We start from the raw sequence: 26,867 nt of genomic DNA on the forward strand, positions 1-26,867 counted from the left end.
TGCAGTGTGTTATGTAAGATAATGTTGAAGGGTGGATGCAAGAACTGCCCATTCAGGGTGATTCGGGTGAATTCACACTGTTCATCTGTGACCCAGCAGGTGGCGCTGTGCTCTCAGCAGAATCTGAGTAAAAGGAGGTCAACTCTAAAGGGTAGAGCTAGCTCGCTACATGTTTCCTGATGGTCTCTGGACACACACACACACACACACACACACACACCCCACGTCTCCGTATGAATTTTCATTTTTCATCTCCCTGTTTTTTATCAGTGTTGCTTTCTCTTCACAGATTCGGTTTCATCTCTTTCCTTCATGCTTTGACATCACAGATCGCCCACCAACAGGAAGATTACCTTAAAATTCACCTTATTTCTACACCCACTCTTCTAAACATCTTCTCCAGTTTTCTCTTTTAGCTTTTATACCACATGTCAGTCTCTGTTATCTATCTTCCTCACATCCCCTCAGCCTCCTTTTTTATTTTCCTCCTATACATACATTCATCACTTACAATTCACCCAACATCTCACTTGACCTCTCTTGCCTACAGTATCTTCACTGCATGTCATCAGTAATACAACTCTCCCTCTTCATCTGCAGTAATAAAAAAAAAACCCCACACGCATACATTTCCTACCACTAATGAGGTCCTTTAACCCCTTTCATCAATTCTTGGCGGTCTAAATGTCTTTGATCCACATCTATACATCAACTCTGATCTGTGCTCAGAGTTCTTCGACTTAGTAACTTCTAATTTACAGCATACTTAAGGACTCAGAGGACTTATGCTTTAAAGGAGGCAATAATTTATATTTCTTTTTGTTTTATCACCATGCTTGAATTCTCAACTTTATTCAGTGTATAAAGAGTTTAGCTGAATGCCTCATGTTATGAGACTTCAATTGGATGAAGTTGCAGTTTTTCAGGGTTGAATCTGGTGGTGAATCACCCTCTGAAGTTCTTCAGTTTCACATTGGAGAACAGAAAAGCTGCAGCAGTGTGATGTTAACCCTTGACACTCACCATACAATATAATTTATAGATTAGAAATGATTACAAGTTGTATTTTATTACAGGAATGATTCACTGTAGGACTAAAATTGCTTTTGGGTTAATTTGCTCATGTCAGGTTTAAAGGACTTCCTCCAGTGGAGTTAATTCCCATAGACTCGTGTGTTAAAAGTCCCATGGGGGTGGGGTGGGGGGGGTGGGGGGGTACTTATTAAGCTCACTGATCTTAACCTTTTGACTGTTTGTGGTGTTGGAGCCTTTTGGAACATTTTTCATACAATTAATAGTGTCTGAGAAATAATATGGTCTACTTAGCTTGTCTCTTACTTAGCACTAAGTAGCTGTGTTTTGAATGCTCAATTTAAGCAGAATACCTAATGTACCAGTCTCTTTAACATTTAAAGGTGCAAATATGGTCACGACTCCAAAACCACTGAAAAAGGAGAGTCAAAACACCACTTGATTGAGTCAAGGTGAACAGGTCTAGATCTGATTTGCTGTGGATGATATCGTGGCAAAGTTCAGCTGGTGAATTAAAACAGCCAATGTTAGCATGGAAGACCAGGATCTGAGACACGGCCTGGAGCTTTTCATGAATAGATTTCACATTGATTGGACTGGCTAAGTGCATATGTAGGTCCACATGGGTGGCACTTCAAGACCCAGATGATGTACTCTTTATGTTCATAAAATATAGTAGGAAACATCTTCTTTTTTGTACAAAAATCTTTCATGCCTACTAAATTGATGGAATTTAATATAATTTAATATCAGGGGCACTAGCAACACACAGACCATGCTGAGTATACGTAAAGGATTCAATATATTTGGGATTTACAGTTCGGAAGTGGTTTTTTTGGATGTTTGAAATAGTACATTTGATGGCGTTGACATGTCATGATTTTTTTGTAAAAAAAAAAAAGTTTGTTTGTGTAGTTGGACTTCAGCCTTAAACTGCAGGTAGGATACTGGTGACACTGGAGATATATAGAAGGTTTCTATTTTTGGACTGAACAGCTCATGTACAGTGATGTTTAGATGAAGAGAGCAGACTTTACATTTACTGTCTGTGTGAAGAAGACGTGCTGATGGTGCAGGCAGCACAGATCCATTGTTATATGAGAGTTTCATTAATTTAGAATCAGTTGTCTCATACTTCCAAGACAGGTCTGGGCGTTGTTCCTTAATTAAATTGATTCCATATACAGATGTGAGAGTGTGAGAGTGTGGATAAAGGCACATTACAGCTTCTACACGTGTAATCCGGAGCGCTATACTGTGCTGGCGTTTGTGTTTCTATTTTGCCAGCCTTTGATTCATGGATTATCATTTCTTTTTGTGATCTGTTTGTGTTTTGGAGACTGAATACATTATTTCCAGATGACTGCAGCACAGGTAAATATTGCAGGTGCACTCATTGCTTGAAGCTTGCAGTAAATCTCTCATGGTGCCGCCGCTTACGGTTAGGCAGTTTCGTTACGCACTGTTGTGCTCAGCGCAGTGATTTAAAATTTATGACACGCACAATGTGATTGGCTGGGAAGAAAAAAACTCGTTGCACTTTATACTCCATTCCACCTGGCCAAAAAGGAATAAAGGAAGTCTATGCTTTAAGTGTCTCATTATGAAGTAGTGACTGCACTGCATGAACAAACAGGAAACCCACATTTTTTTTTAAAGACTCCCCAAATGTGAAAAAGAGCATTTGTCTAAAAAACAAAGTTAAATCTGTAGAAGAGATCTGACTGTTGCCTCTACTGTTATTTTCCCCAGAGACACCCAGTCTGTTTATTAGGATATAGTGGGATATACTTTAATGCTCGCACTTGACCCTGGCAACGCAGAATGACATCATCTACGATGAATAGGCTGACCTGCACTCAGAATCTGTTAAGTGTTACTCGTCCGCAGCTGTACAGCTGTTTAAAGGCATATAGTTTTTAAAATGTGTACATACAGTATCTGAAGGGCGGAGATCTTGTCTTTGAGCAGTTCCTGGGCTTTGTTGAAATCTGACAGCATGTTCTGCGTCTCCCTGCTGTGGACGGCGCTCAGCTCGGCTAGCTCCCGCTCGTGTCTCTTTGTCAGCTCCTGCTCATGAGCCCTGAGGAACGAGAAGAAGAGTCAGCCGACAATTTGAAATAGCATTTAAGATTTTTTTGCATGCAGTGTCCAACTCACTAAAATACTGCCATCACACCAAATGTGAGATGAAGTTTTCACACTGCCTTCGTACACACAGAGTCTATGCAATGAGACAAACTGACACAAATTTGCACCGGGCGATGTGAACGGAGCCAAATCTGCATTTGTACTATTTAAAATATAAAACCCATCAGCCGGGATTCTCCTGAAGCTACAGACAATCAGAAATGAAGGACAATCTTGCTGATGCCATTAAGGAGCAGCTGGAGCCGCTTCAGCTTTGCAGGACTTTCTGGCAACTTCTGAAATTATTTTACCTTAACTTAATTCCCACTATCAGTTGTGTTCCATGGATTCGATTTTAATAGAGAGTATTTTCTGGTGTATGAAAACTTGCCAGTAGTAGAAACAGCAAACAGTGAATCAACAGTCGACCTTTGAATCATAAGAGCCAACATCCTGTGGCCACAGCAGAGGTTCAAGACAAGTTTAGCTGTTTGCTGGCAGACATAGGATGTGGATAAGTGCACTTGTGGTTTTCTTGTCTCTCAGTATTGATAACTTGGGTTTGCACTGGCTATGTTTAGTGTCCGGGTGGGATGTGCCAGAGATACTGTGACTCGAGAGTGCTAACCACTGGCCCACCATCCCCATAGACATCAAATAACCATGACCTAAATAGGAGGAATAGGAGGACTCTGCCAATGCTGACTGGGTGGCAGGTGTTAAACTCATACACAGTTCTGGTTTCTGGTCTACAGGGATACAGCACACTGAGGAAGTAACTGTCTCTTCCTGTTTTTGTAGGTTTTTTTGGCATATTTGTCAACACTTACATGTCTCAGATCATCAAACAAGTCTTAATATTAGACAAAGATAACCCGAACAAACAGACATTTTCTTTGATGATCTGAAGCATGAAAACGTGCCAAGAAGGGTAGAGCGCAGATACTTTTTAAATGGTATTATAGATGCTTAGTCTCACCAACGGTGATGAAAAACACAGAATTACTTGCAATATTTTAGCTCCGTCTAACGTGATTCCGCTTTTTGACTCAAACCCAACCCAAATATCAGATCGGTGCGCCCCTACAGCACCTCAGAGCTGTTGCCAATTAAAAGAATCATGATAATGACCGAAAAAACAATTAATTATAATTGCATTACATCGCACTGTTCACTTTTAATTAACAAAAATATTAAGTATATCCCATGTTTCACATCACATCATGTTTCACTTTGCTTGATCACAATTTAAGCTCTGGGATAAAGTGCTGTTTGCTGTAACTCAGAGGTAATAGATTTATTTTTACTCTTTAATATGTGAGGTTGCACTTTAAGACTTAATCAGGTCCTGCAGACTCTCTCTCTCGCTTTGTATTTTTCTCCCAGGACGGGCAAAACATAATGGATTGCTCCAGGGAAATGTTAGTGAGATAAGAAAATCCAGAGACGGATGCACGGAATGAATTCCTAGAACATAATTTCATGACAAACACATAATTAATTTAAAATCATAATGAAACTGACATGTATGAATATTTAATAAAAAAAATACTGCAAAACATGCGCACAGCAATATTTGAAGACCTGGACAAGGGGCAGGATGATAAAAGAGGATAATGAAATGAGGGGAATAAAAAAACAAAACAAAACGAGTTGATGAAAGCGAGGAGGACGATGGAGGCAGAAACATGGATGCCCGTCTGCCTCTCATTCTGACTGGGCCAACTCTCCCCGAGGGGCGCACGTCTCATCTCCCGCTCTCTGCTTCCTCTTTATTTATTTATCAGTCTATTTTTATCCCCGTGACCAGGATTCAGACGGGGCGTTACGTAACAGGAGAAGAAATGTGCTGCGCATGGGTCTGACAGCAGAGAGCGATGACGTGCATATATAAAGGCAAGCGGCACACAAATTAACAGATAATAATAATGCACCACGGGCGCATTTAAAAATACAGTGTGATGGATGCTAATGAGTAGCCGGACCACATTACTCATATAGCACTTTAAAAATTCATGCCATGCCGCAGGGACAACACGATTATAGCCCACATTTTGCATTACCCAAAATAATCTTCATGTCTTCTAATCAATGGGCTCCTGACACTGGTCGAGAGACAGAGGCAGACTAAAGAGACGGATTTGCTTCTTTCGGGCTTTTCTTTCCTCCCTTTTATCTTTTGGTGTATTTTCATCACTCAGGCTCGGACAGAGAGGGATTGCAGAAACTATCGTCATCCAAATATAATAAGAGAATTCAAATTCAGACACATGTGCCGATGACAGGCCCACTGCGGGCGTTTTTGTGTGTTCTAGGCGACAGCGTGTACACGCCAAAGCTATCCTGAAATGTCACTGACAGTGTGGTGCTAATGTTTTTAAAGGAATAGTGTGACATTTTCAGGAAGGCAGCTTTTCTTCTTTTTTTTTTTTTGCTTTAAATGCCACATTCAGCATCATCTGTTTTTTTTTTTGCATGGATTAAAGAAATAAGATGTGACGTTTGTAGTTTTTTCCCCAAGAAACAAACTGTTTAATGTTGCTGTTTACTGCTCTGAGCTAAAAGTCTAGATCAGCATTTTAGGAAATATGCTTATTTACTTCTTTAATATGTATATTAGGACATTCTATTGCTTACTTATGAAGTTGAAAATTGCAGTTAGTTCAGATTAGCATGAAGAAAGCAACATCTAGCTTGGCTTTCCCCAAACTTCAAAAACTGGTATTGCCCTCAAATAAAGCAGATTTAACCAAAAGATGTATTCATTACGAAATGTGCAGAATGTGCAAACACATCATAACAGAAAACATTAATAGGCAGGATGGCGGTTCAGGTCTACCCTGGACATTTCCCTTTCCAGCATGTTCTCCCTGTACTTGCAGGGTTTCCTGTGTGCTCTAACTTTCTGTCATAGAGCAAAACCAAACATGTTAGGTCAGGATCCAGCCACACATGCCTAGAGACTAGGGCTGCCACAAACGATTATTTTGATAGTCGACTAGTCACCGATTATTTTTGCAATTAGTCGACTAATCAGATCATGCATCCATTGGACGTAAAACGTACAGCTTATTGCACCAGCATGCAACTGCTCTTATATAACTATCATTAGCTTACAGCTTTAAGTGTTTAAGGTATGTGCTAACTAAAAATGAAGACAAGATGATAGTTTATTAAATGTAAATGAAATTTGCAGATTGTTTCCATGGAATTTAATAAACTCAGCCGTCTGCTCCTTGCTATCTAAAATATAACGGGACACCGGAGTAAATTCTCGAGCATCTCACACTTCTGATAATCAGCTGTCTGCTTGACGTTTATTCAGCTGTGTAAAAACTATAACTTTAATCTCAGCCAAACCGATTTACTCAGGAACAAATAAAATACTAAAAAAAGCCAAACAATAACATTTTGAAGTTATCTAAGTGACTTATATATGTTTAACCTGAGTAGCGAAAGACGACGGTGAGTTTGAAAACGATTTGCCGGGAGTCCGGTGTTCTCGCCGGCTCTAGTAAGCCTTGAACCCCGGCTCGCTATCAAGCTGGTGGGTAACAGACGTCTCCGAAAGCGTCGGAGCGCTTTTGAAAATATGCGGTTTCTTGATAAACTGAGCAGATATTTCAAGTTTACACAGCTACATACTCGCCCGAAAATATGTTAAACGTTTATTTTGTGACCCAGAAAATAAACGTTTGCCACCACTGTTGGAAACTGAGCAGGGCCGTGCTATGAATTCTGGGATAGGTTGGGCCCCGAAGCAACCAATCCTTCAAATCTGGGGAAGGGCACATTTGTTGGCCGCATTTGTCGGAGTCTTAGAATTTGGACAGTCTTCGTCGTGTTGTTGTAACATAATCGGCCTACAAATCCAGGCACAGAAGGATGCGCTTCCAGAATTTGGACATAGCTGCGATACCGGACACTGCCTCTTCTTCTTCGGGGTTTAACGGCAACTGTCACATGTCAGTTGCGGTGGTAAGATCTAACTTTCTTCGAAGGTAAACCTAACTTTCTGCTAGTAGTTGGCATCCATGCTAACCACCAGTAACCACAGCAGACAGCTAATGACCAAATCAACTGCAAGGAGGTTTTTGAAGCAGAACTGTCTTTGTGATTAATTTCACATTACAACATCCAGCAAACACTCGACTGGTCTCTAGGTCTGTGCGTCTGAGGTATGTTATATGTGGGTGTATTAATGAATGTGCCTGAAGTGGTTTGAGTACTAAGAAAGACTAGAAAACCACAATATGAATAAATGCCAACCCACATAACATAAATGTCAAGCTTCTAAGACTGATTATGAATATTGTGAACACATGCCAGCTTTGCTTTCACGCTGAGCTCTGCAGATTGTGCTTCAACCAAAACCTAAATTCCTCATTTTTAAAAGTCAAACTCAAAATTGATTCAACAGAAGATTCTAAATGGAATCTGAACCATGCACTGTAACTGCTTACTGCCAAAAACGGACACAAAAAGAAAGAAAAATAAGGCACTCAAACAACCATCGCTCTAAAATATTCAGCAGTTTGGTTGCTAGGTTACAGTAAAGGATAAGCTTCACTGTGAAGATGCAGTTTTGTTTTTTTTCTTTTCTGTGTTTTTGAGATATTTGGACGTGCAGGTGTGTGAGAACTGTTCAAAGTGCAAGTTTAACGATTCATTCTTCGGCCACACAGAAACATGATACAAAAGAAAAAAGAGGCATATTCAGAGGAGATCAGTCACAAAGGTAGAGGATTAAGCAGTCTAATGTAAATGCAGCAAACAGTAACTTAATGTTGACAAAAAGAAAACAATGTTTAGTTAGACTCTGGAACGGTAGACGAAACCAATTTGCTGTGAACGTGTTGAGAAAACGCGTTTTTCCTCCCTGTGAAGTAAAGTTTGACCGCAGGTTTTCACTTCAGTGCTACACAATGAACACTGAGTCATACCGGATCTGCTGATTGGCTTCACTGCGGATCTTGAGCACCTCCTTGCCCTTCAGCTCCAGCTCTTTAGTCAGGGTGCTGATGTTCTCGTTGAGCGTGTGGATTTGGTGGTCCAGCTGAGCAATGTGGTTCTTCCTCCTCGTCACCTCCTCCTGCAACTCGGAGATCCGGCCCAACAGCTCGCGTTCCTGTGAAAAGAGAAACAATAAAAATCAGCTCTGAAGAGATGAAGGACATAAAGGTTTAGCTATAAGGCTTGTAATGTTGATTTTAAAGCTTATCTATATGGTAGAATATTTTGGAAACTAAACTTTAGAAATTTTTAAAGTTGGTTATTTCGAACATGTTTAACACCTTGAGAATATTTTTTAAATCCACCATTAGGGTGAAACTTTTCAGATGAATAGGTGAATGCTGAACACAGCTGAATGAACAAAAATGGCTTTACCACGATGAAGCAATCATCCATCAGTGCACACAACGCAGATAGCAACAAAGCCTCTTAACGAATATAGTGAACAGCATTTTATCTTAAGTCCTAAATTTATGCAGGACTTTAAATAATCTGGCTTATGTGTCTTGATTCAATTGTCAAAACCCTTTTCAATGTGTCCATAATTTCACATCCTTAAGAAGCTCACAGAGCCGAATTACAGCTTTTATCAAAAACTGAACATATGTTTTGACATAAGTCTGTTGTATTTACTGTATTTTCTCAAAAAGCAACAGAGACTATTTATCTCAAAAACAGAAGACTTGCAGCATCTTGTATTAGAGGCAGGTTTGGTATTTCTCACAAACTGTTCAAACCTTCTGTTTGCAGACAAAAGTTGGCTTAAAGGGAGAGAAGCTGTTTATTTCAGACAGTGGATTAATCGAAAGGTTGCAGCACTATAAGATTAATAGGGGTTATTTTGAAGTGGGAATCGCACAAAGCCACTTTCGCAGAGTTCAGGAAAAAAAACAGAGGTGGAAAGGAGCATATTAGGTCCTCTTTAAGTAAATTTACTTGTTTCCTCAGGTAAAGTCACTGCATGATACTGTTAAGGCAGTATTAAGCTGTGACCCTTCTTAAAATAGATCAGAAATAAATGTTAGATTGCCAAATTCTTTGAACAACAAGCAGCACACCAGTGCCAAAAGTATTCGCTCAACTTTCCCACACATATGAACTTGACTAAAATCCCATTCTTAATGTCGGCCAACCATTTGCAGCTATGACAGCTCCAACTCTTCTGGGAAGGCTTTCCAGAAAGTTTAAGATGACCAGTCTTTTAGAAGTGCATTTATGAGATCAGATGCTGATGTTCACTGAGATGGCCTGGTCCACATTCTCTGGTCTGATTGATAGTAAATGGTAAATGGACTGGTTCTTATATAGCACTTTTCTACTCTGAGTACTCAAAGCGCTTTATACAACTTGTTCATTCACCACACCCATTCACTTTTCTAAGTTTTTTAGTGCTATCTAACTACCATTCATACATACACATTCACACTCCGATGGCTGCATCGGAGAGCAACCTGGGGTTAGTATCTTGCCTAAGGATATTTGGCATGCAGACTGGGATTGAACCACCAACCTTCCAGTTAGTAGGTGACCTGCTCTACCACCTGAGCTGCACAAAGTTGCGAGCATGAAGTTGTACAAAGTTTCTTGGTAGCTGAAGTATTAACAGTTCCTTTAACTGGAACTAAAGGGCAGAGCAAAACTCCTGAATAACAAGCCCAGACCATAAACCCCCTCCGCCAAACTTTACACAGATTTTCCATTGGCCTTCCATTTATTTGGGCTCAGGACACAACTTAACACTTCCTGTAACTCTTTCAAATTAAAAGCCTTAGTGTTTCTTCTTACCACAGCTTTGCAGGCATATACAACAAACACTGGAGAGGACTGTTCCTTTAGCTTGCACATTATAGGCAGCCCTTATTTGGTCACTTTGTCCACAGAGACATCTAAATCCTCTACTGGTTTTCATTTAAGGATACACAGTGATTTCCAACTGTGCCACAATAAGCTGAGTCTGTGTAAGGTTCTTATTTTGTCAACTTACTTGCATTTTGCAGCCAGTGTACTTGGGGAAACAATGATCTATTAGTTCTTTTGGGCCATAACAGTTTGTTTATGACTGATAAAAGCAACTTAATAAAATCAACTTAATAAAACTTAATAAAATCCAGTAGAGAACTCAAGCTGTTGAACCAGGTAATTTAACTGACGAGTATGGCAAAAACAAGATTTCAGTCATTATGGGAGAGACGAGATTCATCTGAGCTCTGATAATACAACAGTGCTGTAAACTACTGAATGACTTCATGTAAACATGACCAACAACTGAAATTACTCACGACCGCCTGCCGAGCTGCTCTTTTCTTCTGAGCTCCACACTGACACAAGAGGCAGCTCGATTCTGTCGCATTTTGAAAGTGAGAAAATGAGCAAGTGATTTTCCCAGCAGGGGTGCGGTGAACGACGCGTAGGTTCAACCAAACAGTGGCATAAAAAAAACAAAAAGAACAACGCAGCCTGTCTGCATTTACGAGTCCATTATTGGAACATGTGACTCACAGCTTCGCAAACTTTAAGAAGTATTCCACTTTCTGTTGTTTGTTAATAGGGAGCTTAAATTTCTTTTGTATACAGTGCATGAACTGAGGGGGTGCATTGAGGTCTGGTATAAGATAGAAAAGGATTATTTTGAATAGTGCATAGCTACTCTGATAAAGTCATAAGGTCAGTTGCTGCGATTTATCCTCTTTGTAGCTCTGAATATCATCTCAGATTTTCCTGAAAATGGTAAATTGATCTGTGCCTGTAAACGGTGAACTTTAAAGAAACAATGACACCTTATTATGTTACTTATTTCACTGTTTTATATATATATACATATATATACATATATATACATATACATACATACATACATATACATATATATATTAATTGTCATCTCTCATTTGGGTGTTTCTATTTTAGTAACTTTCAGTTTTATGTTGACTGTCATTTGTCTCTGATGTGTTTTAGACACAAGAGACTGCTTCCTTTCTCTCATTGTCCTTGATTAGTTTTGGCTGTTCCTTGTTTCCCAGGTGTTTCCACTCCTCTGATTAGTCCTCATTGGTCTCCTTGGTGTTTGATCTTAGAACCTTGGCATCTCATCTAATAAAAGGTTGATTTTAAAGATTACAGAAAAGTTTATTTGTCATCATGGAGCATTTTGTGTTGACTGATGAGGAGAAAAAATGAGCTGAATCCATTTTCAGAGGAGCCTGAAACACTGAAAGAGATCTGAAACCTTTCTCAAGTCATTGTCATTAACATACTCAACTCTGAAATTCCCGGGAGGTGAAATGGGCCTCACGTGCCAAACATTTCATTACGTTTGGTGACTTAAATGAAGAAGCAAGATGTGATCTGAAGACACTCAGTTGAGTGCCACTTAACACCATCAGAATTAGATTAAACACTGTCACGTTATCATCTACTAATGATTCCTCTCCCTGTGAAAAATCTAATTTAACTTGGCACTATAACAATTTGTGCCAAGGACTGTGTTCACATATCCAGAAGCCATAATCTTGTATAATAGCTTCATATTCACAAACTACTGTCTATTTGCATTGCCATCTGCATTTTCACTTAATGTAATTGGCTGTTTTTTTTTTAAGTCCAAAACCTTCAGTACAATCAAGCACAATGGTGATCGGCCAGATGAGTCTTTAATGACCAATTTACTCATTTTACTCTTCATCTCATCCAAATCTTGGCTGGCGTTGGAGCAGGAGATGAAGGGAAATTAGGAAAGAAAGCTGGCAGAATTAAAGAAAGAAACAAAGGCTAATTGGAAGAGCATTTATCGAATGATATGGGACATTATAACTTAATATACTCTTTCAATTACAGCAGATATCAGCCTTTGATTTCACAACTGCGGAAGACGAGATAAAATTCCCAGTGTTGGGCTCGTTTGGGGGAGAGATTTATTTACTTTTGCATCTTGTCTGAGTTGATCTATCATCTTTTTTTTTGTCTGCTTATCTGCTGTCTCTCTCTTTATAATCTAATTTTATCCTCTCTTTCAAACACCTCAGATATAATATGTGAACAGCGCCGTAAAGGAGATCGCTTTGTCATTCTCTGTTTTGCCTAGTTCTTCTTTATCCTTCTTTTCCTTAAAAAATAAACTTTTCAAATAATAATCAAAAAGGACATTACAGTAAATTAGAGTGTGATTTCCTGAGCTACTTTATTTTTCAATGGGTATTAGTAGTTAGCCAATGAAATCCCATGAACTGCTGCCATGAATACATATTTTTATTCTCAGGGGAACAATGCTGTGCCCCAGTTTCTAAACAGTGTGTGAGTTATTTGCTTTGTTATTCCTTTAAATGTGCTTTTTTGTTAGTTTTGAGTTCTTTACTGTCTTATTCATAAGTGTATCTGTGAATTTTAACAGTAAAGCCTTCACTTTTAATTCCTCCTTTCAGCGGGACAAAGGTGGTTCTTACTGTTGCTGTAAAATATGCTGGCTGTCATCATGTTTATCCAGGGCTGCCAACACTAATATGGGAAATATGCCACTTTTCTGCCTGTCACAATCTCAGTTAACCACTTCATATACAATTCTACCAAACTGTTAAGAACACATTGCTCCAAAAACCCATGGCTCCATGAGAACAGAACCATAGCGGGGAGAAAAATAATACGAGCGATAAAAGGAAACAACGGTTCTCTGAAGATGCTTTAAATCTAACAATGAGGAAGAAAACAAATGTTCTCATGTGTGCTAGAGCATCATCATGACCACAACAATACAATCAAAGTGGACCGGAATAGTTATTAAAAGTCAAGAGATACTGATGGCAGGGTAATTCTTCAGACAAGACTGTTAGATCAAACATGATAAATATCTAGACAAGGATAGATGACACTGTGCACACAAAGACCTGCACACACCTCTGCACTCCATCAGCCTCTCCCTCCCCATCTGTTAAGTAATTGGAGGTACAAAAGCATTATTTAACACAGCGTGACGCCCGTCTGCCACTGAGCTCCTCCGCTCTATTGACTCAACTCAGGAAGTTTTAGTTTATGTTCCATTAATGCCTCAGCAAAGTAAACAAGGAATTATTGTAAACACAGACTCCCACTGATGTTGAATTTAAATGTAAAACAAAATGTTTAAAGGCAGACTTTTAACATTATTAAATCCCAAGACCTACAGCATGGACAGAAATGTCCATTACTAAAGCCCCATTCAAGCAGGCCCAGAGAACCCCTAGCAACCAACAGTAACCCAGTCACCAGAGAAAAGTGTTATTTCCTGACAGGTTGGTGAGTGGTGGAAGTCGATATCTTCCATGGAAATTATAGATCTACTAGTAACTAAAGCTGCTTCTTTCCACATGACTTTACATGGTTAACAGGTAGCAACAGCTTGCTAACTGTAAAAACATACTTGTGTGGCTCGATGCTCCCGCAGTAATCAAGTCTCTGGGTTTAAATCTGATGATTGTTTAAAGAGTTTGCAGAGGTGATAAAGAGGAAGAGGTCTTTCTCTTTTCAAAGGCCTGCAAAAATGGCTTTTTACTTTTTTCTTGTTAAACAGTTACCAATGTAAATTAGATTATTATCCTACTACAATGTAGGAAAGTATGAATGTCAGACTTTGTGTCTAATTGTGATTTATATTCAGGAATGGGCATTCTCTGGCATTATTAATTTCATTGCTCAGTTCATCTGCAAAACAAAAACACTAGAGAGATGACTTGCAGGGAGTTGGTAACGCATTCGACATAAAACAAGAAAAATATCAAGAAAAAAATGAGCCGACAAAAATTTATTTGCCCCCTGTGGATCCAACCTTCCATCCAATGAAACTCGTCCAGTGGGTGTTTCCTCAGGAAAAGAAAATATTGAGCAGCTATGTACATCGCTTTGTGAGCAGCACATCAACTTCTTCGTCTGAGCGCGTAACTTGGATGTCTTTATGGATCTCAGAGGACCAAATAATAAATAAATAAATCTTCAGATGCAAGAAAAAAGGCAGAACACAGTGATGTAGAAATCTACGAGAAACTGACCCTTGTCTCCTGTAATCCATGACATCAGAAAACATGCTACTTTTTCAGTCATTCATTTTGAATCTTTTTAAATAAAATATGATGATAATTTTGCAAATCATGGTCCACATTGTGGTCAAAAACAAGAATAAAGGAGGGTTTGCTTTACCTCATAGCTGACTGCTAGTTGACCACCCCTCGCTTGTCACATTCAGTTTCAAGTTACCAGAGTGAAAACAGTTTGAGGCTTTAAGACAGATCCTCACTAACAGGTTGATGATGTCATAGTGGCTGTGTTGACTGAACACGTAGTTACATTTCTTGGGAGGTGTGTATCAGGTTAGATGGGAGGTTACGGCACAGGTTTAAGAGGGGGTCTCGCTTATCTCTGAAGTCATGCCATACATTTCCAGCTGAAGCATAATTCAAACATCACTGCTTGACTGGCAGGTAGTTGAGACTGTAACGTGTGCCTATTAGCTTTAATTGCCCTCCTGTTCTCTTTGTGACTAAAGAGGGAGTAAAGGTGGGGTGTGTGCACGTGTGCATTTAGGGGGTGCATAGTGGCAGTATTAAAGAGAACCAGCTGTGTGTATCTGCTAGAACATCTGTATCATAAGGTGATGAGAATGGAACTCACTGTGCTGGGGGTAATTAGAAAGATTTACAAGTGGTGCTCAGAGGGCTGCCTGCAGTGTGGTGTGTGTGCTTGTGAGCAGGTGGTATATGATGCTGGTAGCATCATTTAACACTGACTCCATCCCACTGAATTTCTTTGATTTTGATTTCTTTGAAAGTAATTTTGTTTTTAGAGGACTGTGCGACCTAGATTACTGCATTAGTGTCTGAATGTTTTATCACTTATTTTGTATTTGAGCATGAGCTGTATACTGAAGATAGATGGTGGCTGATCAATCACGGCTTCACCAGCTGACTCTGATTGTTCTCTGGAATTAAATGGCTTCGGGGTTCCCATACGTTTGGATCGAGACCCCGGAGCTACCCAGAAATCGCAAGGAGGAGGAGTGTGTTTGTATATAAATCAGAAATGGTGTTAAAAACGTGACCGTTCGTAGACAAGTGTGTCTGCCTGACATTGAGCTCTTCTCTGTTTCTTTGAGGCCGTTTTATCTGCCGAGGGAATTCCCACAGATCAACGTCACCGTCGTTTACATCCACCCCAAAGCGAATCCTAAGAATGCGACTGACACCATCTCCAATGCTATCCACTCTCTACAATCTCTCTCTCCTGAAGCCCCTAATATTGTTCTTGGGGACTTTAATCGCTGCGACTTGAAGAAAACACTGAGCAGTTTTTATCAGTATGTGCACTGTCCCACTCGCTTCAATAAGACTCTGGATTTATGTTATGGCTCCATAAAAGGTGCGTATACATCTGTGGCTGGCCCCGCCCTCGGATCCTCGGATCACAACACGGTGCATCTTCTGCCAGTCTATAAGACTGTACTGAGAAGAGAGAAAGTGAGGAAACACCGCATAAAGGTTTGGAGTGATGATGCCTCTTTAGCCCTGCAGGGCTGCTTTGACTGTACAGACTGGTCGGTGTTTACTGAATCATGTAGAGACATTAATGAACTCACTGACGTTGTCTGCGGATATATATCCTTTTGTAGAGACATGATTATTCCCTCAAAGGTTGTGAATTCTTTCCCTAATAACAAACCATGGTCCTCTAAAGTTCTTACGAGGCTGATTTACGAAAGGAATAAAGCTTTTACTGAAGGGAATACCTTGAAAGTCAGAGAAATTAGGAAGGAGATTAGATCAGAAATTAAAAAAGCTAAAATAAAATACAAGGATAAGGTAGAGGCGGAGATGGGTAGCAATAACTTAAGGGTGGCTTGGGCTGGCATGAAACACATGACTGGTCACTGTCTCAGTGACTGTAATAAGATAAGTCTCCCTGGTTTTAGTTCAGATTTTCAGTTAGCCAATGAGCTGAACAGATTTTATTCGAGATTTAATGATAACTATATTCCAAGGAATACACTTGATTCCTTAATAGAGAGCACCAGAGGCCCCCCAGTTTTGTTCTTTGATGAAAGAAGGGTGGGAAATCTTTTTAAAATGAGTAAGACTAATAAAAGTCCAGGTCCTGATAATATATGTGGCCAGGTGCTTAGAACATGCGCTGAGCAATTATGTGGTATTTTTTATCACATCTTTCTTTTATCTCTTCAGCAACAGAAGGTTCCAGAGGTATGGAAAAAATCAATTATTTCTCCAGTTGCTAAGACCACAAAACCTACATCATTAAATGATTTTAGGCCTGTTGCTCTTACATCTTTAGTGATGAAGTCCTTCGAAAAACTTGTCAGGAAGGAGATCCTGCAGCAAGTAGAGAAGCTGATAGATCCACTACAATTTGCATACAGGCCTTGTAGAGGTGTGGACGATGCAGTGGTCACTCTGTTGAACTTCCTTTATCGCCATCTTGATGGCGCCAAAGCTCATGCTCGGCTTTTATTTATTGATTTTTCTTCTGCTTTTAATACTATCCAGCCACATCTTTTAGTGGACAAGCTTCTTAACCAATTTAAACTTAATTTTAATCTCGTTGGTTGGATCTTAGACTTCTTAACTGATAGATCACAGTGTGTGAGAATAAACGCCTGTTTTTCCAAACAGCTGAACTCTTCTACTGGCTCACCACAAGGTTGTTGTCTCTCTCCTCTTTTGTATATTTTGTACACTAATGACTGTCGCAGCACACAGGCCAATAGGCATTTCATCAAATACGCAGATGACACAGTCATTGTAAGCCTCCTTCATGGTGAAGAGGATTCCCATGGGCCTGTTGTGGAGGAGTTTGTTTCATGGTGTGATCAGTCCTTCTTAATGATCAACACCTTGAAAACCAAGGACATGGTTATTGATTTCAGGAAGTCATCCCCTCATCCTGCGCTTACAGTGGTAAATGGTGCAGCCATTGAAATGGTGGGCAAGATTTCAGGGAGGTCTCAGGTCCAGCTTGTGGACTTTTATAACAGGCAGGTGCTGAGGAAGGCAACTTCTGTCCTGTTGTGTTCAGATCATCCTCTCTTTAACGATTTTCAACTGCTTCCATCAGGTCGTCGTTATAAAATGACTGCAGTGAAGACAAAGCGACACAAATTGTCGTTTGTAAGCCCCGTGTCTTATTTAGTATTTTAAGCTCTGTTCTTAACCCTCCCCAATCCAACTGTATAGAAGCCTCTGCTGAAACCTGTGAAGCTTTTTTAAATTTCTTTGTGGAGAAGATTTTATCTATTAGAGCACATATTTTACCCCCTTCTTATGACCCTTCTGTTATTCTTACGCCCTTAGCAATTTTTAGCCATTTTGAACCAGTGTCTCTATTTAAACTGGGTAAAATTGTCACCCAAATCAAGTCTGGCTCTCCCAGTGATGTTCTTCCCCCTCGCTTTTTTAAAGAAGTTTGGGGCACTATTGGACCTTATATTCAAAGGCTTATAAACAGCAGCCTGACTTTAGGCCATGTACCTGTAATTTTTAAACAGGCAGTGGTCCAGCCTCTGCTGAAACGCCCTGGCTTGGATGCTTCTTTGTTGAGTAATTTTAGACCTATTTCAAAGCTTCCTTTTGTTTCTAAAATTTTAGAAAAAGAAGTGTGCTCACAGCTGCAGACTTTTTTAGAGAGTCAAAACATTTTTGAGGTATTTCAATCTGGTTTTAAAGCACTTCACAGCACAGAGACTGCACTTTTGAGAGTTTTTAATGATATCTTATTAACTGCTGACTCTGGGAAGTCTGTCTTACTTGTGCTTTTGGATCTCACAGCAGCTTTTGATACAGTCGATCACAATATTTTGATTTATCGTCTAGAACATCATGTTGGAATTAGAGGCACTGCCTTGGAGTGGTTTAAGTCATACCTCTCTGATAGAAGTTTTTCAGTCTCACTTGGTAAATTTCATTCATCTTCTGCCCCCCTCCCATGTGGTGTACCTCAAGGATCCATCCTTGGGCCCCTTCTTTTTAGTCTTTATTTACTTCCCCTTGGCCATATTATTAAAAAACATAAAGTCTCATTTCATTTTTATGCAGATGATTGTCAAATTTATCTACCGCTGAAACACAATGACCCTAACCCCCTCAGGCCTATTTTAGAATGTCTTAAGGATATCAGAGCATGGCTGGCTTTGAATTTTTTAAACTTTAATGAAAAGAAGACTGAGGTCATTATATTTGGGCCGAGTGGATCTGGTGTCCCTCCATCTGACTTGGGTCCTCTTACATCGTGTGTCAAATCAATTGTCACCAACCTTGGAGTAAAATTTGACACAGCTCTTAAAATGGACAAACAAGTAAATACAGTGGTGAGAAAAAGCTTTTTTCAGTTGAGGCAGCTCTCTAAAGTAAAACCTTTTATTTCTTTTTGTGACTTGGAGAGAGTTTTGCACGCATTTGTGACCACTCGCCTTGATTATTGTAATGGACTTTATATTGGTATTGATCAGGCTTCACTATCGCGCTTGCAAATGGTCCAGAATGCTGCTGCTCGCCTGTTGACAGGGACACGCAAACATGAGCACATTACCCCTGTTCTTGCCTCCTTACACTGGTTGCCTGTCCATTTTAGAATTCATTTTAAAATTTTATTGCTTGCTTTTAAAGTCTTAAATGGCCTGGCTCCGTCTTACCTGTCAGACCTTTTACACCAATACACTCCACAAAGATCTCTCAGATCATCTGACCAGTCACTCCTTACTGTCCCCATGTCGAGACTGAAACACCGAGGGGACCGAGCTTTCGCTGTTGTGGCCCCCAAACTATGGAACAAACTGCCCCTCCATATCAGGCTGGCCCCAACACTTGAAATGTTTAAATCACTTTTAAAGACACACTTTTTTTCAAAGGCTTTCTAGGAGTATTATCAGAGTCAGTTTGTAGTCAGTTTTTAGTCAGCTGTTGATCATTCTTAATCTTTCTACCTTGTTAATCTTATTCATTGTATATCTTATTGTTTATTCTACTCATGTTGTGATATTTATATATACACTGATTTATTTTTATCTTTTTTAATTATATATTTATTTTGTTTATTGATTTCATTGTATGCTTAAAGTATGGTTTTTAACTGCTATCTCTGTTTTATTATTGGAAAGCACTTTGGTCAACTTGTTGTTTTTAAAAGTGCTATATAAATAAAGTTGGATTGGATTGGATTGGTTTGTACCTAGTGCTATTATCTTAATTAACAACACTAAATTGTAAGTGTTGTTGCCATTGCACATTGCACTTTTTTCGATGGAAATCTAGGTTGTTTTATCAGGCTTATATTATATTATAGTATTTTTTTAATGAGTGTACGTGATGTGTTGGTTGTATGTTTGTTGTTTGTTTTGACATACTGCGAATCAATTTCCCATCAGGGACAATAAAGTTACCATTGACCATTGATTAATGAAGTCCTGTTCTGAAGCCTTGAGTTTTGCATTTTGGCCACCACCACGTTGGTGTGTTGGAAGAAGAAGCGTCCATATTTTGACATGATGGTGGATTACAGAGTTAACGATAACATGCTTCACACAGACATACAGATGTCTGCTAGTTAGTTAGGTCTAGTTAACAGACTCGATCCCTCTATGAAGTGGGAAATTAACAATCGAGACAAAAACCAGCCTATAAAACATGTTTTACTGCAATAAAATTTCCATAAAGGAGACTATAAAGACCCGTGTGTGAAGTGCTCATTTGAGGAAGTGCAACTTTTGGCACTTCTTTATGGCCCATTTATCCTCACCATGCAAACTGTGCCAGATGAAAAAAGCGACATCATATACAGAGGGCGATGTTGCAAAAGTCTGAAAAGAAAAAGACTTGCTACTTTTTTCTCCTCTTATACCAGCGCTGATGTGCACACTGTGTCTGAGTGGAGACACTTATCGTAATGTGGGGACTATTTCCTCCCTCAGTGCTGGTATAAGTGGTACGGAGCTGAGGCGACGTCACTGTTTGCAAACAGACCAATGTAGTGAGCTTAACCGAGGCTGAATTCTTCAGCGCTAACAGTATCTATTTGCTTTGGACATGAACACTTTCTTGGGCTGTAAAAATTTAGTATATACCAAAAAATAAAAATAAAAAGCTTCCACAAATCAAGGCAACACCTATAAATTGCTCATTTTTGAGTCAATAGGTAAAGCTGGAGCTGGTGCATAGTCAACATTTCCTCTTGAAAAGCTCCTTATTTTTTAAGCACTTTTAACATTGATCCAGCTTGTCCTCAATTATTTTTTTGTTGCTCAAGTAATCAATTATATGACTAATCACCTCGATGTAACCTCAGGCTAATTTAAAAACTTGGTGAAATAAAGAAAAATCCATAAAAATATCAGCAGCCTGTGGCTTTGATCCAAATTAAATGGCTCACCGGTGCACATAAGTCAAGCCGGGTGTGTATGACAGGAGAATGTAATACTGTGTGCGTCTAATCTTCACTGTGGAATGGAAGAGAGAGAATATGGTAAAGTGTTTTGAGGATTCATCCTTCACTGGATGCCCATTCATCACAAAGCTTTGTTGCTCGTGGTGCTGTGGTTGGAAATGCTGTTGTGATAAGCCACAGTACCTGTGTCCGGTTATTCTCGATCGTCTTCTCCAGCTCGGCCTTGGCGGCGGCTGACTCGTGCTGGTGGGTTTGTCTGAGGTGTTCGATGGCTGACGCGTGGATGTGGTTCAGCTCCGATCGCAGAGAGGCTGATGGAAAAATATGATCGAATACACAAATGTCAGGAGGTCACATTTCATTTGCACAGAGCATAACGCACATGATGAAGCAAAGCTAGTCTGCATATTTCAGATTCAGTGTCACCGGGCACGCAAGACTTACTCAGAAAGCTCCTTTCAGCCTTTTGTCTATTTGCAAAAAGAGCTCATTACATCCAAAGGCATTCTTACTACATTACTTTTTTTCCCCTAACTTTGCCCATAAAAAAAATGCCTCTGCTGCCTTTACCCGAGTGGCCTTTAATCCTCACTTCAATGAACACCTTTTATTGCAAACAGTCTAATGGCTTAGAGAAGCATGGTGAGGGAACACACTGCTATTAGCTTTGAAAGACAAAAGAAGAACAAAGTCACGAACTGCACTTGATTTCTCTCTGCAGTTCAAAACCAGTCAGAAGACGGGCAAACAGAAAGAAACAGAACATGCGAATACACACGTATGGGGATACGATAGAAAAAAAGGTAAGAGATATAAGGAGGAACAGGTAATAAAATAATATTATCGCTGGAGCCTGCCAGTGTCAGGACCATGACATAGAGGGTAATGGAAGACCATTTATCACAGCACAGTACTGGTTTGTCGGCACCAAATATTTGATGAGGTTGAGAATTTACTTCACTTATGTGCTTATATGATTTTGTTAGACTTTAGATCCTTGTTGATGTTTCATTTTACTCTGTTGTCCCTACACTGCATTATAATGAGAAAATAATAAAGACCAGATGTTTCTCCTGTCAAATAGCAACATTAACGTAAGACAGAGAAATGTAATAATGTAGTCTGTGATGAAAGAATGTCTGTCTACAGTCATGTAAAAAACATCCATATGTCTTGCGTTCTGAAATTACAGCTATTATTCACGGAAATGCCATTTCTATAGCACCGCGGTGCAAGACCAGCTATCTAAATGCGCTTTAATGTTGTTCTGCAGTGGGGAGGAAAGACTGTCTTTTGACAGAATGAGATCAGACCCGGGCTTGAGGAGGGGTGTTAACTGCCACAATCGATGGGGATGGTTAATTGAAAAGAGACGACAACCGACAAACAGGACAAAACACAAACTGTGAGCGAGCAGGCAAAAATGATCACCCATCATTCTACTGCAGGACTTTTCCTCGGACCCAATTCTGAGTGTTTTATTGAAACAGATATCTCCCACAGCCGTCCTTTTTCACTTCCGATGTGTTTCCACTAGTTGGAAAAACTCCATGAGGTTCGGGGGAATGAGCTGTCTGAACAGAGCGTGGAGCAGGCAGTAAACATGACCAAGACTCACTAATGGTGAACGGACCAGGTTACCAGCTGCTAAAGTCCAACACGTTCTGACATTAACAGAACGTTGCCAGGGAGCTGGAAAGTTACAGATTTGTGTCCTCACAAACAAAACTGGCTCAAATGTGTGATAATGTGACCTCATCTTTTCCAACTGTTCTCCGTCTGCACCAGCTGGGAAACCCTGAGCTGTGCTGATGTATCACAGAGAGGCCTGTACAAGTATATCTCACAAAACTAAAATACTGTGAAAATCTTCATTTTTTTTCACTTTTTAATTTAAACGGATAAACTTTTATATATTCTATACAGATTTATACATTTAAAATGAATAAATTAATACTTTCTTTGTTTTAATTTTGATTATTATGGCTTAGAGCTAATGAAAATCTTAAAATATCTTAAATTATTTCATTATTTCATTTGAAGTTTGAGTAAATAAAAATTTAAACAGTATAAATACTGCATGATTTTATGCTTCATCTGCTCACGTCCTTTACAGAGATGCTGATTTCTTTTTCCAGTTGGACTTGCTCACAGTGCTGTCTGTGCTCCATTCGTCAGCCAGCTCACTTTTCAGAAATTGGACAGTTTTGTATTTTGAATCTTTTTTTTGATAAAAATGAGAAAATGTTACGATAAAACTTGTGAGGGATTTGTGAGTTTTTTTCATGAGCTTTAAGCCAAAACCAAATCAAAATGTATAAATATTTAATAAATGGAGAATACATGAAAGTATAAATCCTGAAACAACTAACTTTTTCCTCGACCTTCATATTATTGTAGATGCACTAGTACAGATGGACCCTGTCGCACACTTTTGCCTGCAGACTGGGGTCAGGTTACAAAAATTGGGGGATGCCAAAACAACACTGTGTGGTCTGCGGCTGCAGAGGAGGCGTGGTGCAGTGGGTTCAGGGGCCAATGCCCGGGAGGCTGGGAGGGCAGCTGGGGCTGATTGGCTTATTAGGCTCTCCCGTTATCAGGAGGTCGCTGGGACCGGAGGAGAGAGTTGCACCGGGAGTTGGTAATCTCACTAGAGACACCGACCCTGTGACATTGTACACGTGTTGGGTCCTTTTGCCAAACTAAAGCTCACAATGCATTTACATTTCAGAGAAATCCAGTTTAAAATATATATTTTTTGAAAAATAATTGTGTTACATATTAGAGGATAAAATATTAGCCACAATAAATGTGGCAGCCCTAATTTTCCCTTTAAGTCCTTCACTGCCAGTATCTTCTTTCACTCAAGACTTTCTTCTGAAATACATGAATCTGTTTAGCCCCTGCTGCATTTTTTCCATTTGGATTTTTCTGAAATAACCACCAGGAATCCATATTCATAGGTGTGTGAAGTCTCCTTTATGTAGACACAAATCAGCTGCCACAGGGTGTGTTTGAGGGTTTCATAAATGACTTCCACTTAAGGCTGTATATAGTCTGGAATAGCACTTAATGTGGCAGTGTGAAAACAGAGCGAGACAGGGGGGAGGATCTCATGGCTGAATTGAAGTCCTGCCAATAGTCTCATATTCAACGTACAAGTTTAAACACAAATATGAATATATTTGTGTTTAAACTTGTCGGTTCTACTTAAACATTCTTCTGTTCTTTCTATAGTTTCAGCTCAAACTGAAAAATCACTGCAGACTCTGAATAAAAACTCTCCAATCAAGGCAAAATATACTTAAAATTCATGGGTGGGTTAATCTGTTTTTATGTATGCACCCACACACAAAGACAGAGCAACCAAACACACACACACACACACACACACACACACACACACACACACACACACACACACACACACACACACACTTACCTAACATGGCTTTGCCCTCATCCTCCAGTTCAAAGCGGAGCGTTTGAAGCTCCTGTTCTGACTGCTGTTTGAGCGTCTCGATGCTCTGGCGGTGAGCCTCTCTGAGAGACTGCAGCTCTGAATGGTGATGGTGGCGGAGACGCTCCTCCAGGTCCTGATGGAGAGATGAGACAGGTGGGTAAAAAAAGGAAACAGAGGAGGGTGAAAGAGAAACAAAAAGAGGTCAGGAAAACAATTAGAAAGAGGGAAATGGAGGAGTGGGAGGACCAGAGGGAGACCAGCGAGAGGAAAAATGCAAGAAAATGAACAGTATAGGAGGAAATGATGGAGTGGGAGGGAAAAGTAAGAGGCAAGAAGGATAAAAACAATGAAATGGAACAGTGAGCAAGAAAGAAAATAAAAGAAAACAATTTTATTTAAAATCCTCTATGAGCTAAAGGAGAAACTGACCACTGAAGCATCAAGAAACACACTATTTATGCTGCAGACTGCACAAATCGGGGTCACCTTCTATGTCTGAATGCATCATAGTGCACACGCTATTTTCTTACATTTCTTACATTTGAAATGTCAGAAAAAATTATAAGTCACTCTGCTCTGGAGATGTGATATTAAAGAACGCGCAGACAGTTTTCTCCGTCATATTTCAAGTCTCATAAACACTTTTCCTAGAAGGTTTGCCGTTCCTGTCCAGAAGTGCTTCATATTCATATTGCTGCATATTTCCATCTGCTTTGGATGCTGGAAGATCGTTCTGGTTGCCATTAGTTTGCAAGAAAAAAAACATCCTGTCTGCAAACACTTGCCAACTAGCTACTGAACTTGGAAAAGTGCGGCACACCAGAACTAAAGTGTTCACCGTCACTGAACGGCGTGCTTTATTGGTGCAACCAGCATGTTTCAAAACACCCAACTTTCACTTTGAAGGCAGACAGTCTTTGTTTTCTGTTTGTGTCACACTGCTTAGGTATTACATCACTATTTTAATGGCAGATACACAAAGCTAAGGTGTCCGTCGGGATATTAGGCATAAAAATGGATTGGCGCATCCCTGCTCTTCATCCTTCTGCATGCAAACATGGAAATCTGGAGATGGGATAGAGGTGGGTTTCTAAGAAGCTTGTGGATATATCCTGAAAGATCTGACAAATGGATGTTAAGAAGAGTATCAGGCAATTTCCCAGGATTGGAGCTCACATCATGTCCTGCTGGAATTAATTTATGGTAACCCTTCAAAAAACTTGTTTATATTGACACAGAGAGAAAAACTGAGTGATGTGCCATCAGATTCTTTTGATAATTTTGCTGTTGTCGTGCTATGAAGAAGGAACAGGCACAAAGACATTAATTAGTATTTAGGCTAAAGGCACCAGAGGCAGTCTTTGTGTACACTTCCAATTTTCAGCTTTTCTGGAAACGTTTTGTCACATTCAGCATCTGAAAGCAAGAGTCTCGACTATTTAATTAATAAAACAATAAATATGTTCATTTTGTTTCGTTCAGCTCTTTGATTTCCACTTTAGTTTCCAAACAAGAACTTAAACAGTTTAAACAGAAAAACATATTTGACTATTAGCAAAAACAACTGACAAGCATACACAGCATTAGCATCATGCATTAGCACTGTTTACTGGAGGGTTGCCACAAAACAAACACACACACACACACACACACACACACACACACACACACACACACACCGTAACATCAGTGAAGACCTACTAATGTTACGCTGCTGGCAGCTGAGTGTTTACTCTGGCAGGAAAAGGCTGTTTTTGATGTGTGAGTATCCACACTTTGTGCCTTTCTAGCAGCAGTTTATAGGAAACATGCTTTTACTTCTTTGAGAAATAGTCAGCGCTGCTGTTGCTGTCAGGATTTGACGTCTCTGTGTCAAACGGCCATTAAAGTGTTTCTGCAATCTATCAGGAGCCTCATTTCTGTTTCCAGAAAGCAGTCCTCTAAAGTTATCACTGAGATTACACACACAGGGTACTACTTAAGCGCTGTTTTTCAGCATGCAGGTATAAGTTGGTACAATATGACTTCTTTAGAGATTAACAGTAGTCATTGTCAAGGCTTTTCTAAGCTTACAAAGGTGTTTATGATGATGATACCTCTAATTTACAGAAAGTAGCCTCCACCTAAACTACCTCTTTTGGCTTTAACTGCAGGGATCACCATAGTGGACTGTCTGCCTCCATCTCACCCTATTCCTAGCATCCTGCTCTGTCACACCAACCCTCTGCATGTTCTCCTTCATGACATCCACAAACCTCCTCTGAGGTCTTCCTCTTTTCCTCCTGCCTGGCAGCTTCATCTTCAACATCCTTTGTCCAGTATATCCACTATCCCTCCTCTGTACATGTCCAAACTATCTTAGAGTCACCTCTAACTTTGTCTCCAAAACACTCAACCTGAGCTGTCCCTCTGATGCACTGATTTCTAATCTTGGTCAAAATCCTAACAATTTCAACTCTGCCTTCTATTTCCCTCCTTTACTATCCTTTTGTCATAAATCACCTCTGACACTCATCTCCACCCACTCCATCCTGCCTGGACTCTCTTCTTCACCTCTCTTGTGCACTGTCCGTTGCTTTTGATAATTGAATCCAGGGATTTAAACTCATTCACCTTCTACTCCATCCACTTTCAAACTGTCTCCCTCTTCATTCAGTATTTTGTCTTACTTTTACTGACTTCCATTCCTTTTCTTTCCAGAAAAGCCCTCCACCTCTTCAGGGTCTCTTCCACTGCTCCCTACATTCATTACCTATCACAGTGTCACGTACAACCATCACAGACCACATAGCCCTTAAGTGAAGTATAAAAAAGATGGACTACG

General features: G+C 39.8%; 1 protein-coding gene across 4 annotated transcripts in view; it reads right to left on the bottom strand.

Moving 5' to 3' along the window:
- The window catches only part of fam184ab (family with sequence similarity 184 member Ab), a 231,691-nt gene that overhangs the window by 28,724 nt on the left and 176,100 nt on the right, over positions 1 to 26,867 (bottom strand). For all 4 annotated transcript variants that reach the window (XM_014336205.2, XM_014336204.2, XM_014336208.2 and 1 more), the window contains exons 15-18: positions 24,023 to 24,176; positions 20,764 to 20,891; positions 8,106 to 8,290; positions 2,969 to 3,115 (exon numbers count right to left, since the gene is read on the bottom strand). In XM_014336205.2, coding sequence (XP_014191691.1) covers positions 2,969 to 3,115; positions 8,106 to 8,290; positions 20,764 to 20,891; positions 24,023 to 24,176 — 614 coding nt within the window. The remainder of the gene's footprint in view (positions 1 to 2,968; positions 3,116 to 8,105; positions 8,291 to 20,763; positions 20,892 to 24,022; positions 24,177 to 26,867) is intronic.

This window comes from Haplochromis burtoni, unplaced genomic scaffold (assembly GCF_018398535.1).
Source record: "Haplochromis burtoni strain Fernald_Lab_line unplaced genomic scaffold, NCSU_Asbu1 Contig_93, whole genome shotgun sequence".
NCBI classification, from domain to species: domain Eukaryota; kingdom Metazoa; phylum Chordata; class Actinopteri; order Cichliformes; family Cichlidae; genus Haplochromis; species Haplochromis burtoni.